This window comes from Camellia sinensis, chromosome 3 (assembly GCF_055761805.1).
Source record: "Camellia sinensis isolate YWXY chromosome 3, ASM5576180v1, whole genome shotgun sequence".
In the NCBI taxonomy this organism is placed as follows: Eukaryota; Viridiplantae; Streptophyta; class Magnoliopsida; order Ericales; family Theaceae; genus Camellia; species Camellia sinensis.
The window spans coordinates 143,696,352-143,712,265 of record NC_138963.1 but is presented as its reverse complement, the minus strand read 5'-3'; the positions used below and the strand labels follow the sequence as shown (position 1 = coordinate 143,712,265).

Below are 15,914 nucleotides of genomic sequence, written 5' to 3'. Positions count from 1 at the left end.
GTTACATTCATTATTTTATTAATCTATCTATCCATTCTCTATCACACTGACTGTAGAAGTAACCATGATAGAAAGATCGAGAGGAAAGGAAGGGACTAGTGAAAGAGCTCCCAATGACGCGTTTTTATTTGTTTTTGAGGCTGCGAGACAGACAAGCACCAGCTAGGCCAGCTGGAATATATCTATCTGCTGTTGTTTTGCTAAACATGTTAATTACATTGACAATTTTTTGGCAATTAAGCCTAAAAAAGCTAAAAACATTAAAAATTTAACAAATGTCAAAAAATTATTTCTATTTATTTTATTTATTGTACATTTTTTAAATAAAAATTATAATTTTTTTTAAATATTACGTAATTTTTTTATCTCATATTTTAGTTAAAAAAATCAACAAGTCACTAAAAAAATTTGTTTCCAAACAACCCTTAGACTCTGTTAATTATTAACAAATATTTTTTATCTATAATTTTTTTTTTAATTAAAAATCTTACAAATGTATCATTTTTTAAAGTGATTGGGAGGAGTGAAACTCATACATTATTATTTAAGTTAAAATATACAAAGTCATAAAAAAATAATATTAACCAATAATTAAAAGGATGTTATTGTAATTAATCCTTGTCAAACTCAGAACTGTTATATTTGCGCGTGTTGGTTGGTTGCTGAGATGTTTTTATTTTCTTGCTTTTTTATTTTTATTTTTTTAGTTACCTTTTTTTTTAAACAGTTTTTTATGTTGTCCTTTAGCATCTCTCTCTCTCTATCGGAAATTTATTTCTTGGACCCTCTATAGAGGTGTAAATTGGGCTAGGCAAGCCAGCCTATGTCGGTTTGTTCGGGCTTTTGTCAAAACAAAAATGTTTGGGAATATTAAAAAGAGAGCATTAAGGGGAGCATTAATGATGTGATAGTGGGTTCCGCCTACTTTCTATGGCTTGTTTTTATTTATTTTTTTTATTTATTGTCATTTCCAATGTATTATTGTTAGTAGTGATGTATTTTTTAGTGTTCTAAATCATTGTTGTTGTCAAAATTGCATCAAGCTTGAATATATTTTTTTTATTTTATTTACTAAGATTTTATTCTTTTTTACTAAAAATGATCCTGGATTTTGGACGGGTTGGGTGGGCTCGGCCTCGGGCCATGTTTTGAGTAGGCTGATAGATTGGTTCATTGGCCAGGTCAAACTTCAAGATAACTGCCCAAGCTCAAGCCTAGGGTCCTGGTCTGGGCTTGGGCCTAGTCCTAAGCGGACTGGACCCATCCCGGGCCGCGTGCTGACTTCGGACCGCCCACAAACCGCAAGCTATTTTTGCACCCCTAATTGCATATGAACAGAGAATCTGATGTTTCTCTCTCGCAATTGTATTAATAGAAGGCAAAAATACAAATGAATTGTAGTTTCAAAAATTAATTACTAGCACATTAATTTAATAATTAAAATTTCTAAAATTTATTATTAATTTAATTTTTTTCCCCCTTTGAAATAGCCACTGATATGTTATTCCCCCTTAATAGAATGGGAAATAAAATATAAGGAAATTTTATTTACATATCGTACAAACTCTTAGTACACATCATAGTGTTTGAATATAAACTTCTGAACAGATGTCAAATGTTTGGATTTAAAGTTATGAACAAAAATAAATTGTTCAAATATACATTTCATTCAATTATTTATATCCGAATAACTGTTTTATGTTCATACATTTATATCCGAACGTTTAACTTTTGTTTGAAAATTTATATGTAAACACATTTGTGGTGTGTACTAAGAATTTGTATGGTGTGAAAATAGAATTACCTTATAATATATCATCCAAATATATACAAACTATTTTAAATTAAAAATTGATAATAATTTGAAAGCATCTTTGCCCATAATAATAATAATTATTATTTTTTCTATTTAGTGGAGTTATTTTTACCACATTAACTGTAAGCAAATAATATATGTTTTTTTAAAAACTATCAAGCCCCAAATGAGTCCCTTGCATCCACACTTGGGCCAACTGTTGGGCCGTTTTATATTTTTTATCAAATTATTTGGTGCAATTTCTATTTATAATTTATGAGATAAAAATAATTTAAATAAATTAGAAAATTTAATTTTTAAAAATTAAATGAAAGATATTTTTAATTTCTATTTTCAAATTATCAGTTAAAGTATACCAAAGGACTAATTAATTTTACAGCAGAGACTTTCGACATGTGTCAAATTGGGGGTGACTTGTTGCGTAAGTCAAAAACTGTAGCATAAAAGCATTTAGGTGTTCGTATGATTGAAGGAGCCTTCCAGGAGGGTCAGTGAGCGGCTGGTCTGCCTGCCTTTGGATTCCAGACTGCCAAAAGTCAGCCTTTTCTCCAATTTTTTTACAGTGTTTGTCTTTGAAATACTTTCACACTGTTTTGACTTGTCCTTCTTTCCTCATACCCTACTATTAACTGCCTCCAGGAGAGAAAAAAAAAAAAGAAAAAAAGACAAAAAAAAGGCCTTCAAATATTTTTATTTGAAAAATTCCTTAGGGAACACTGTAATCAATTTTTAAACTATGGCTTATCTGTTTTCTTCAAATTTTGTGTTATAGGGTTGCATTGAATCAAAATAACATTAATTTAAGACACAGCCCTAGAGTAGTCAACATAGGCCAAGTTTGACATGACTTAAATAATACAAAAAGTTAAAAAGTCAGTATCTTATTTAAGTCATATCATCTTATTTAAATCGCATCACTTCTCTAACACATCACATCAAACCCAACCCAAACCCATTACATCACCTCTCTAACACATCACATCAAACCCAACCCAAACCCAACCCATATAAGCCAATAAGTCAAAAAGTATACTTTTTTAGAACATCCCAAACCAACCCTTAGAATTAACACTTGAGGCAGAATTTACCATGAAAGGAAAATGGAATTGATATTTTTACAGATTTTTTATTTTTGATAAAAAATGATGAGATAGTGATATTTATGAAAATATCAGCCATCTTGATTAGTCTTTTGCTCTAAAGTAATAAAATTAATGCCAATCAAAAAATAAAGTAATAAAATTAAGACTTGTTATTTTATATTTTGATATACAAATGCTCAAGGACAAAATAGTCATTTTCAAGAAAAGCCAGGGATATATTTTTTTATTCCTATCACATGAAAAAACTGTAAAACATCTGTCACCCATTTCCTTCATGGTTACATGTACAACCTTGTTGTTTCCTTTCCTTGACTAGAGAGATCTGCTAGCCAACTATTATTAAAACCCCAAACCCCCCCATCTATAAATAAATACCATCATCTTCTTCTTCTCCTCCCAAACACTCACTTACCCATCCTCAAACAAACACCAATAGAACAAGATCAAAAAAGTTACAAAAGAGAGCCAAAGAAAAATAGTACAAGCCAGTGATTGATCAATCCCTAGCTATAGCTACCCCTTCAACAATGGTGATCAAGAGTGAGCCCAAGATCCAACCAGAGCCAAACAAAGCAATACCATCAACATCAACATCATTGAAAAAGAAGAAGTATAAGGGAGTGAGAATGAGAAGCTGGGGTTCATGGGTATCTGAGATAAGGGCACCACATCAAAAAACAAGAATATGGTTAGGCTCTTATTCCACCCCAGAGGCTGCTGCTAGAGCCTATGATGCTGCACTCTTGTGCCTCAAGGGCTCCTCAGCCAATCTCAACTTCCCAATCTCCTCCTCTTCCCACCACCACCTCCCTCCTCCAGACACCATCTTGTCACCTAAGTCCATCCAGAGGATTGCTGCTGCTGCTGCCAATTGTTTCAATGACAACAACCCCACCACCACTCCACCACCACCACCACCACCACCTCCCTCCTCCACCTCCTCATCATCACCATCATCTCCATCTGATGATATGTCATTTGTATCATCATCGTCATCATTAGATGCCTACACACCCTATGATGAGTCTGATGAACCAATGTCTCTGATCACATCATCATCATGGTACAACTTTGATTCACCAAAATACACTGATATGCTGATCCATGGGACTTTTTTCGACCCACCCATGATTGAATTTGAAGATGTCTATGAAGAAGGAGATATTCGGCTTTGGAGCTTTTGCTGATGAAGATTCATCATCAATTGATTCAATTCAAATCAAGACAACCCATCTCTTTATATTTATTAAATTTGTTTATTATTTGGATGATCTTCAGTTAATTGCTTGAAGACATTGCTGACAGTGACATATATGTGAGTTTTAGGAGCACCAATTCACATTTGAGTGAGACATTTTTTGGACTCACCCATGTGAATTTCTAGGTATTCAATTTATTTATTATGTAATATATATATATATATATATATATCTATATATAGAATTGCTGCAAAGTGTGTGTAATATTCATTGTATTTTCAGTGGTAATTTGTTGATTTTTATTGTAAATCCTTTGGTATAAACATAGTTATTGTAGGAAAAATAAGAAATAATATACGGCGGAAATAAACAGATTCAGTCATACATTTTATGCTCAAACCAAATCTATGAATCATGTGGGTGAATCACGTGCCTCCGTTGATGTTTTCAATTAAATCCTAGTAGTAGTGGAGTAGAACTATTAGAGAATTACCCATACTATTCACAGTACAGAGATATATGGTTGTTCTTCTATGGTAGAAAGCTAGAGAGATAAAGTCTTTTTTCAGGAATATTATTGGGGTAAAAAAAATCATATCACGTTATACATAATATGTATAGATGTAAAAGATATAACCACTTACAACTCTATCTTATCTTTACAAGAGATGAGATTGTGAGTTATTCACCTTTTATCCCTATGATAAGGTGGTTTAAAATTCAAACTGATAAGGTCACTACATGGATCATGAGTCATGTTACCATGAAGGCCCAAACTTGGTCCAAAACCCGACCCAATTTCCAATCAGGTTGCATTTATGTTTTTTTGTTGTTTTCGTTTCACATAGAAGGTAAAAATTTAAAGAAATTACTATTAAGTGGTAATTCTACAAAATTATTACATATTTTTATAGAAAAATTTATGATTTTAATTATTAACATCTATAAAATTTACCACTTATTTGTAATTATTTTTCCAAACACCCATTGAATTGAAATTTTCACTATTTTTTTTTTTTTTTTGACGAATTGATTTTAGTAGTTTTTAGGAAAAAAAATTCTGAAAATAATTATCATTTGAGGAAACACCAAAAAGTTGTTCTTCAATATTAAAAACAAATTTTGCAGAAAAACTTTTAAAAATAATATGAAAATAATGAGTATTTTTGTATCTTACATTATTTTGTTTATAGTAATACGAAAAAAAACAAAAACATAAACAAAACAAAAAAAATGAAAAATGAAAAAAAAAACAAAAAAATGCAAGCAAACCCCAAGTAATCCAGCACATGATGGGGCACATGCATAAAAACTTGAAATGCCTTCATTGGGAATAAAGAGCATACTTGTAGGCTGTATATGCAAGAATAGCTGAAAAACATTGAAAGAGTTTTGTGTGTGTTTTGTTTGCCCATTTATTGTCTTTATTTTTCTCTTTTTATTTAAGGCATTATATTGGTGCAGTATGGTGAGTTGAAGAATTTAAATGAACGTTTTTTTTAATACCCAAAATAGTGTAGAAAAAATGGATTAGGATTCTAATAATAATTTATAAAATATTTTTTTATGTAGAAAGAAGGTTCAATATGTTTCAAAATCAAAAGCTCCTTTGGAATATAGATGTCTCATTTTTTTTGTGATGATATGTGATTTTAGTGATCTCACATTTCGAAAGACTATATCCATTCATAAGATTAGTCTTACCCTACATTAAAAAGATCTTCTCATCTAAAAATAATTAATCCTAACATCCTTTGATGATCATTTACATTGTATAGCGCTAGTTTAAAAAGTTAAATTTAAAGTTTTTAATCCTAAAAAAATAATTATTGTACATGTTTAGTTGGTTAGAATTAAAGTTTCAAGTCTAAATTATCTTTTTCCTTTTCCCTCTCCTTATGAGATATTTCTTTAATTATTTATTTTTTTCCCTATTATGTTTGATGGGTTTTTTTTTGGTCATGTAATAAATGTAGACATTTTAACGTAATTGTCTTGATATTGATAAATTGTAATATTTTTTTATTGATTGATTAAAAAACTTGATACTACTTGTACGATTATCGTGATTTCACATGGTCATTTGGTGGAGGTAGCATACGGCCAGGAGGTCACGTGCCCCCTCACTTTTGATTTTTTTTTTTTTTTATTACTATGTATAAAATGTTTTTTTTTTTTTTTCTTAACATGTTCTTTGGCTAAAGATTTATTATATTATTTATAACAAGTAGCTATTTGATACTTTAAAAATATTATGTGATATTATTTATATAGTAGTTTAAATCAATGGTGTAGCGAAAAATATTATAAATTGGATATAATGAACTTATTATGTTCAAGTAGTTGACATACCACTTAGTATGATTTGTAATTTTCTATACTTTGAGCATCACGTAGGTAACGTCATATGATACTCTAAGACTGTTTAATAATTTTCATTCAAAACACATCATTTATGAACAATATCATCTCTGTAATATTTTTCTGTCAAATAAAAATTAAATATATTTTATAATAATTTGTGTTATAAATGATGTGTTTTTATTTTTTAAAATTAGAAATTTTATTCCATAATTTTTTGTGCTAAAATTACAAACATACATCATCATCTCACACCGAGCTATTCCATACTATTATAGAATTTTGATTTGTTCTTATTAATAATGAATATATAATTTTTTATGTTTAAATTTATCTAATAAAACTATGATTATCTTAATGTTGCTCATAATTTTTTTTAAATAAAAAATTATAATTAATAAGTGTCCCTCTAACCTAATTTCTTGGCTCCGCCACTATTTGTTCACATGGGCTGTCTTGTTGTGCAATGGTTGAGCACTTGGATAGATATAGGGCTCCATACCCATTTGTTTTCTGTTACATTGTATAAGGCCAACTCTATGAATCAAAGCTATCAACTATTTGGAATTTATACAAAAGTGTTTGTCGCAACAATAAATCTAGTAATAACTTACTTTAGATTTATGGCACATATATGGTATGGGTCCCAAAATGTGCTTTAACTTGTGGGTTTCTGGGACCTACTTTGGATTGTGGTCTTGGCTGCCCTTGTATGTGAATTGGGTTATAGATTTGAGCACATGACCCCAACTACATGTTATTGCAAATGCAAAGACACATCATGTGATCTCAACAACATAATCAATCTTTCTGGTGCCGTTTGGTAACACTTACGTTTTTAATTTTTTGTTTATATTTATAAAAATTTAAAAAATTCAAATAAAAACTTGTTTGGTAAAAATTTTTATTTATAAATCAGTGGTCTCAGTTTATAAATTTGGCTAAAAAATGAAAATACAAAAAATGTGTTTCCATTTTGAGTTTTCAGTTTTTTTTTTTTTTTTACCACCCAACACTAGCCACCACCTGCCACTATTTTCCACCACCGTCTTCCGCCTCCGCCACCACCACCCACTTGCCATCTAACCGCCACAACCCACCACTCGCCACTACCATCCACTGTCCGCCACCACCACCTACTTGCCACCACCACTCACCTGCCACTGCCACCGACACCATCCACCACCTGCCACTCACTCGCCGCCACCACCACCACCACTATCACCCACCACCCACCTGCCACCACCACCCGCCACCCGCTACCGCCACCCACTCGTTACCACCTATCACCCGCCACCATCACCCACTCGTTACCACCTATCACTCGCCACCGTCACCCACCCACCACCACCACCATCCGCCACCTACCCGCCACCACCCACCACCACCCGCCATCCGCCACTCACCTGCCACCACCACCACCACCACCCGCCACCACCCGCCATCCGCCACTCACCTGCCACCACCACCACCACCACTCGCCACTGTCACCCACCCACCCACCATCACCACCTACCCCCACCAGCCATCCGCTACCCACCTGCCACCAACATTCACCACCCGCCACCATCACCACCACCACCCACTCGTTACCACCCACCACCCGCCGCCGTCACCCACCCACCATCACCTATCATCACCCGCCATCCGCCACCCACCTACCACCATCACCCACTTGCTACCACCCGCCACCCGCCACCGTTACCCATCCACTCACCACCACCACCCGCCACCACCACCCACCACCCGCCACCACCACCACCACCCACTCACTACCACCCGCCACCATCACCCACCCACCACCACCACCAGCTACCCACCACCCACCGTCACCACTTTTCACCACCGTTTTCCACCGCCACTTGCCACCACTCGTCATTTCTCACTCTTTTTTATATTTTATTTTTTTTTAAACATTTTGTCAATTACCAAACGCGTTTGTAGTTTATGTTTTTCTAAAAATAAACAAAAATCAGTTTATAAAATTTTTGTAAATATAAACTGAAAACGTAAACGTTACCAAACACACCCTATAAGTTTTGTTTGAACCTTGGGGTTATTAATCTTGTACTACTAATTCGCGTTCCAAAAACAAAAAAAATAAAATCTTATACTACTAATTCTTCATTATTATATTTGTAATATGATCATCTTATGACTAAATTTATATTGAAGGAACGTTTAAAGATTTTTTTTATTTAATTTTAATCAAAATTAAATTTCAAGAAACACTTTGAACGTATGATTTCACAACCCAAATATGTTAAAGAATTGATTTATACGAATTTAGATGAAATTGAAAAGGGATTTGGGTAGGTTTTTTTTATCATTTGAAAATGACGAGAAATTGATTTGGAAAAAGATGTAAGAAGATTTGAAAATATTTATGGTAATCCCACACTTGCCAACCAAAGACAGAGGGCCCGATCCGGGGTGAATGAAGTAAACCAATTCAAATCCCCAAGTAAACCACCAACAAATCACAATCACAATTATGCAATTAAACATAAATATTTTACAAAAATGTTAGAAACTCAAAAAATTATCAAATTTTTTTTCACAATATATCAGTATCGTGTAGAATTTTTTATAATTTTTTTTGGAGTCCTTAACATTTATTGTTCAATATTTAATAATATGAAAGTTATGTAAAATGAAGGGGAATTTGGTTAAACCCTTCTCATTATAAAACTTTAATGCATTGAGAATAACACAAAAAGTTTTCTTTAAAAAGTCCAACAAATACTATTATTACCAAAATATATTTAGTGAATAATTTAATATTTTAAACCTTAAAATAATGTAACTTTTTATCTAAATGTCATTTTAAAATAAAATTAATATTTTTATAATTCTCTCATCAAGACCTATCAAGTAAGATTCATATTGATTATGAAATTTTTTAAAAATAAACAAAAAAATACTTTCGAAATTGATGTAAATAGTAATATGTTATTTTGTTTGATAGTAATTGTCTCACAGTAACATGTTACTCTGATTCACAGTAATATTTCACTATTACTAAAAACAGAGTACATACTAAATGAACTAACCAAAAATACAAAAACGCAACATTTTTAAACTTGTATAAAATAAAATAAAAGTATTCCTCGTCAAGAGAGTTCTGTGAGATATATATAAAGGTTTATGAAACAAAATAAATTGTATTGTTATTTTCATCAAATTAGAGTCCAATGAAAGGGTTTTGGCTAAATTTTCCAAAAATGAAATAAAAAAAGGGTTATGATCAGTTCAGTGTTACACCACACAGTTGGATGACTATAGGTGGGCTTCACCTTGATTTTTCGTGATTATGATCCACCAAGAAATGGGCCTAGGCCCAGAAGAGATGCCTTGGATTGGAGGTTGTTTGATTATACTTAGGGTACTTGCCAATAAGTTTCATATACAAAATTTAAAACTCATTTAATCAAAAAATAAAATATTTGTACCAATTAGTCTTACATATTTTTAATTGTAACTAAAAAATACTTTTTTTTCTTTTTAATAAATTTAAAAACATTGTTATATTCCACCACCGCCGGACTTCTGTCAAACGATCACCGAAACTCGCCAAAATATTCAACATCATCGGAAAGTCGTTGAAGTATTACCAGAAGTTCGCCAGAGTATTGTCGGAGTGTTCTAAATGTCATTGGAAGTCGCTGGAATGGCCAAAACATTCACTGGACATCAAGAATATCATCGGAGATTCACCGAAATGTTCAGAATATTGATGGGAAAAAAAAAAGAGAAATTAGAGCAAAAAAAAAAACAAAATATGCTAAATATTGATAAATTTAAGTAAGGGGAAAAAAAAAAAAACATAACAACAATAAACAGTAACAATGAGAAGAAAAAAAAAACATATATTATTTTTCAATTTTTGTAGGGTTTAAGCAAATGATCTTCAATATTGATCAAATTGAAAAATCAAGTTTTGAAAATGTAAAATGTTACAGTTTCAAAACATGATTCTATTAAGCATTTATCCTTATTAATCAAGCTAGAAAATATGTTATGAAATTGCAAACTTTTACAGTTCTAAAGCATAATTCATTTCAATATCAAAAAAACTGAAACTATAAAATTTTATAGTTTTCACCAACTATAACTAAAACTCGAAAATAACTTGTTTGGAACTTGAAAATTTTCTCTATTAAAATAGAAAAATAAAAATGTGTAGCAGAGAAAAAGTAGAAAAATTGAGAGATCGAAGGAGAGAAACATATATAGAGAGAAGATTGTACTCTGACAACTATTTTTTGTTTAGATCTAGCTGGATTTTATGTAGCTCTACTCAAATATGATATAAATTTGAGATCTATATCATATTTAAGTAGATTTACTCATATTCTTCGTTGGAAACTTGTCTCTTTTGCTGTCGGTGATGATGAAATAAGAAATTGGTGGTCGATAGTTGCTAGTGAACCCCAATCAATAGTACTCGTCGATCACCTGTGACTATATATTAGAAAGAGAAAGAGAATAAGTACGTCGTAGTCACTGGTTACCATAAATCAATAAGAGAAATAGGTAAAGAATAACGAATGTACAGAGACAAATGAAGAAGAAACATACGTAATGAACTTTTGAGAGTATCCAAAAGGTTGTGGGATTAAATAAACTTTCTCCTCTTTCAAATAGGACTTCTGGGTAATTTACCCTTCTTTTTATTTGGCTAACAATTGGTAAAACTTAACCTTGCAATGATAAAATTTGAACTCAGACATTATGCATATAAAAACATCATACAACCCAATGCATGTATAAACCTCATGGACATTAGAAAAAAATAGAAGAAAATAAAAATTGTGTTTTAATATAATTTATTCTATTTGGCAAGTGCTAAACATGTTACAATTATATCTAAGAAAAATTAGTGAAAAGTCTATCTCAAAAGGTACAAGATATTAGATCTAAGGTAAAAAAAATTTTGGCAATAAGGATATGTTGGAAAAGGTCAACGACACCGAAAAAGTCGTTGGTCATCGTCACTGGTGTTGGAAAAATAGCTAGAAAATTGGCCAAAAAAATCGCTGACAGTGGTGACAACAGGTCATGGTGATGAGATAGAGAAATTTATGATATTCAATGGATTGGTTGTTAAATGAGTGACATGTGTTATATTTTAATAGATAATTAGTTTAATGAATTTCAATAGAGGTGTGTCCTTTTGCCCCCAAAGAGATTAGAGCTTAGGCTTGGCCCAAAAAAATTCAGAAATGAACTTTTGAATAAGGATGGCAACGGGTCAAATTTTTTTCGAGTTTTGCGTGCAAATTACTGGCTTTAACCTCAATTATTTTAATGATACGATTTCATATTTTATCATAATCTTGACAGTTTGACTTACTTATTCATATACTTTACCCTATTTTATCAATACTCTCCTAAACTTTTTTTTATTAAAATCGGATCGGGACAAATATAATTAGGTCGGGTAATTTTGCAATCACTACTGTTGAAACACAATTCAATATATATATTTTAAAATTTTATTAACTGTTTTTATTTTTCAAGAAGGATCGAAATAGTATTTTTTTTCTTTTAAATTTAAAATGTTCAACAAGTACGAAAAAATAAAAAAATAATTTCCACAATTGAATTTTTTCCATGACAAAAATTAACTAGTTAAAGAATTTATCAAATGCATTAAGTTACCATTGTGTGACGCGTCTTTCTTCTCTTACCCCCCTTAGAAAATAAAATAAAATAAATTATTACAAGATTAAATTAAATTTTTTTCTTTAATTTTGAAAAAAATACAAACAAAAATCAGAATTAATCTTGTAATAAAATAAATTATCAAAGAAATGATATTTTTACCATTAAACTCGTTCATAAAATGTCTAAATTATCTTTTGATAAAATATTTAAAATACTCTTATTTTATCAACATAGTTTTTATTTTACAAAAATAAAAAAGTAAAAAAATAAATTATTTTTTACCACACCCAAACCGGCCCTAATCTGTGTAGAGAACTTTACGGGTGTATATGGTCTCCCGAGGCTGCCATTCGAAAGTTCCTGCAAGTGGTGACCTATAGGAGGCCGATCCAGTGTGTCTTCGCAGCTCGCAAATCACAGAGAGACAGAGATGGGTTATTCGAAGGATCAGTTGCTCGCGCGTTTACAGGTTTTTCTTTCTCTGCATTTCCTTGCCTTTGTTTTATATTTTTCATCGTTTATATGATAATCCCCATTTGTGTGTCTCCTACTTTTTACTCTTTCAATTTGATATATATATATATATATATTTGGGTTTTTGGTTTTAATTGACTTCTATTTGTATGCTATTTTAGAATGGAGTACAAACTGTCTGAATTGATATTATGATGACTAGTGCATATGATTACAAATCCATAGTTACAAGACAAGAAACTCATGAAGAACTTTGAATATCATAATAATAGATGGTAGTAGATGTTTAATACTCTAGATTAATTGAGCAAAGTTGTTGATTCTATAATCGGTTTCATCCAAGTCATGGACAGGAGATAGCTGTAATGCAATGTTTGATTAATTGGAACTAGCGGTCCACACAAGCGATGCGTGTGCAATTCGGAAAATAGTAATAGTATAAGAATAGTGACAAAGACGAATGCACACATAACATGCATTGTTCAAGTGCTAAGTGTATTCTTAATCAAATCCATGATCTCAGTTTCAAGTCCCATTCTCCTCTTAATATAATTTTTACATGAACACCAACTATAGGGGTATTTTGGAAACACCCGAAGTATGAGAAATATCCATTCTCATGTTGGTTAGGTAAAAAGGAAAATAATTTACATTGCAAATGGAATCACCATTCACCAATTTAGGAGAATGGCCTTTCCATTCCTTCATAAAATCATTCCAATTTCCAGCAAATCAAATATTATCTTATAGCTGAATTTGTGATGTAGGACAAGTAGGGATTACTTTCCTACTAGTAGTAAGTCTGGTTAAGTACACTAGCAGTAGCAACAATAGACTCATAGGATTAGTGTTAAAATCCACCTACTCTCCACCTACTTCACCCACTTAAACCTACTCCACTAAACCTAACCCACTACACCACTACCACCTCACCTACTCCACTAAACCTAACCCAATACACCACTACCACCTCACCTACTCCACTAAACCTAACCCACTACACCACTACCACCTCCACTTCACCTACTCCTTACCTACTACACACTCACCCTCTTCTATATATAGGAATCATGAATCATTGTAATAGACATCAATATATCAATCAATAATAATACATACAATTTATTCTCTCTCTTTCTCTATACATTATTTCTTACATGGTATCAGAGCTGGTTTAAAACCTAGTATTTTCGCTTCCCCGGCGGGCGGCAACCTCACCTTAGCCGCCCGCCGGACCTCAACCTATTCCGCTGATAAAATCAACAAAGATTTGTGCAACTGTAGTCATGTGTGAGGCTGATGGAGAAGAATTCTTCACCTCATATGACGAGACAGTCTGGAACTGGAAACACTGCAACATTCTGCTCTGGAATTCTGCAGCAGCTAGATTATAGCTTGGTTGAGTGCCAAGCTTTGGTTCTTCCACCCACTCTTGAACTTGCCCAGCAAAGTGTGAAGGTTCATGCTTGTGTTGGAGGGACTAGTGTGCGCGAAGATCAGCGCATTCTCTCCAGTGGGGTTCATGTTGTTGTTGGTACTCCTGGTCGTGTGTTTGACATGTTGCGGAGACAATCACTTCGCCCTGTTTACATCAAAATGTTTGTCTTGGATGAAGCTGATGAAATGCTGTCACGAGGTTTTTTAAAAATCAGATCTATGATATTTTCCAGTTGCTGCCACCCAAAATCCAGGTTGGGGTGTTCTCAGTTGCTGCCACCCAAAATTCAGGTTGGGGTGTTCTCTGCCACAATGCCACCAGAGGCTCTTGAAATCACCAGGAAATTCATGAATAAGCCTGGAAAGAGAAAAAGCTCATGCTAGGATTTGCGAAGTGATTCGCTGCAGGAATTTTGGCTTTGGATGAAACCCTTACCATACTCCACTCATTCTCTCCAACTGTTCTAACTTTTTATTTTTATTATTATTATTATTATATCAAATAATCAATGCACTCATGTTCCCCACTAACAGTGTCCACTTTTGACCCAAACCATTTTCAATCCATCATTTCTCCTTCACCTTTTGCACCCCACTCACCGACTCTCTCTCCACTTTATTACATGGGTTTGTCCCTCTCTCTCCTCCATTTGATTTCAAAAATCACTTATTTTTATTTATTTTTTCCAAGTCACTTTTCCTCTTTTTTAAATACCCCACTTTATTTTGAAACAATCGCACTGATGTTTTTCATATAATCCATCTATAAATATTTTTTATCTATTTTCTTTCTCCCTTGTTTTCTTTCATTTTATTTTTATTTTTTCAACAAAACACTCCCAAAACAAAAACAAAAACAAAAACAAAAAAAAAAAAAAAAAAAAAACAACATTTTACAAACTTGTCATTTCTTCATGCCGGGGATCAACCCCGATCAGCATTTTACACCATAAAAAAAAAATAAAAAAAATAAAAATAAAAAAACACAAAACAAAACAAAACACAACCAACACAAATCGAAACAGTGGGATTTTTCTTCTCGCCTATTCCGCCGGTCTTTTCTTCTTGCCACCGTCTTGGGCGGCCCTTGCCGGTGTTGCCTCCGTGTTTCCCACTCCACTGGGCATGATCACTACTCCCTGCTCCTCCACTGCAGCATATGGCGGCCCTCCAAATCGGAACATAAAACTGGCCTTCCATTTCAGCTCCTTGTTTTCCGCCTTTAGCACACTTATCTCTGCTCGCGCATCCTTATACATGCGTTGGAGCAGAGACAGTTGGGCGTTTAACTGCTGCACCTCATTTGTCCTACTCTGCAGCCGGTTCGACAAATTTGTAACCGCAGTCATGGTTTCCACACATGACTTCAAGGTATACTGATTGGCCTCCACATCCGACTGCACCGCCATTTTTTGCTCCACCGACCGCATCGGAAAGTTCAACGGAGCAAAACCAGAGGTGTTTGGTTGAGGTTCACTGGTCACCGCACCAGTTATTTCTCTTGTGGACTCGTTCAGTTCTGGAAAGAGCGTGAGCAGACCACGGGAAGAGGAGGCCATGTTCTGGGTAGCTGGACGGGAAGAAGAGGCTATGTTGCTGAGTGTTTCAGAGACGGGTTGGTTACAGAGTATTACAGAGTTTCTTTCTCAGCAAAGGAAGAGTTGTTTTCAGAGGATTTTCAGAAGTTTTTTTGTCTGCCTCAGCCTCAGCATCAACCTTGGTTAAATAGCGAGGCAGCCACGCGTATCGCGCGCCACTTGACGCCAGACGACAAACGGGCGCGCCAGTCAAGGCACTCACGTGCCTCGCCATCATGTCCGGCACATCTTTTTATGACTTGGGCTCGCCTTTTGA

At 33.4% G+C, this 15,914-nt stretch overlaps 3 protein-coding genes across 3 annotated transcripts in view; all 3 read left to right on the top strand.

Annotated features, from left to right (window-relative positions):
- Positions 1-3,056: 3,056 nt before the first annotated feature.
- Positions 3,057-4,427, top strand: LOC114286205 (Integrase-type DNA-binding superfamily protein). Its single transcript, XM_028229305.2, has one exon. It carries the CDS (start codon positions 3,447-3,449, stop codon positions 4,104-4,106), a length of 660 nt encoding a protein of 219 aa, XP_028085106.2. The 5' UTR covers positions 3,057-3,446; the 3' UTR covers positions 4,107-4,427.
- Positions 4,428-12,401: 7,974 nt separating this feature from the next.
- LOC114286204 (YbaK/aminoacyl-tRNA synthetase-associated domain-containing protein) overlaps positions 12,402-15,914 on the top strand; it is a 29,019-nt gene continuing 25,506 nt past the window's right edge. Inside the window, exon 1 of the mRNA XM_028229304.2 lies at positions 12,402-12,618. Coding sequence (XP_028085105.2) covers positions 12,580-12,618 — 39 coding nt within the window. The 5' untranslated portion in view covers positions 12,402-12,579. The remainder of the gene's footprint in view (positions 12,619-15,914) is intronic.
- Positions 13,550-14,949, top strand: LOC145822815 (eukaryotic initiation factor 4A-13-like). Its single transcript, XM_082921072.1, has 2 exons — positions 13,550-14,314; positions 14,352-14,949. The coding sequence occupies exons 1-2, from the start codon at positions 13,923-13,925 to the stop codon at positions 14,410-14,412; spliced, it is 453 nt and encodes a 150-aa protein (XP_082777198.1). The 5' UTR covers positions 13,550-13,922; the 3' UTR covers positions 14,413-14,949.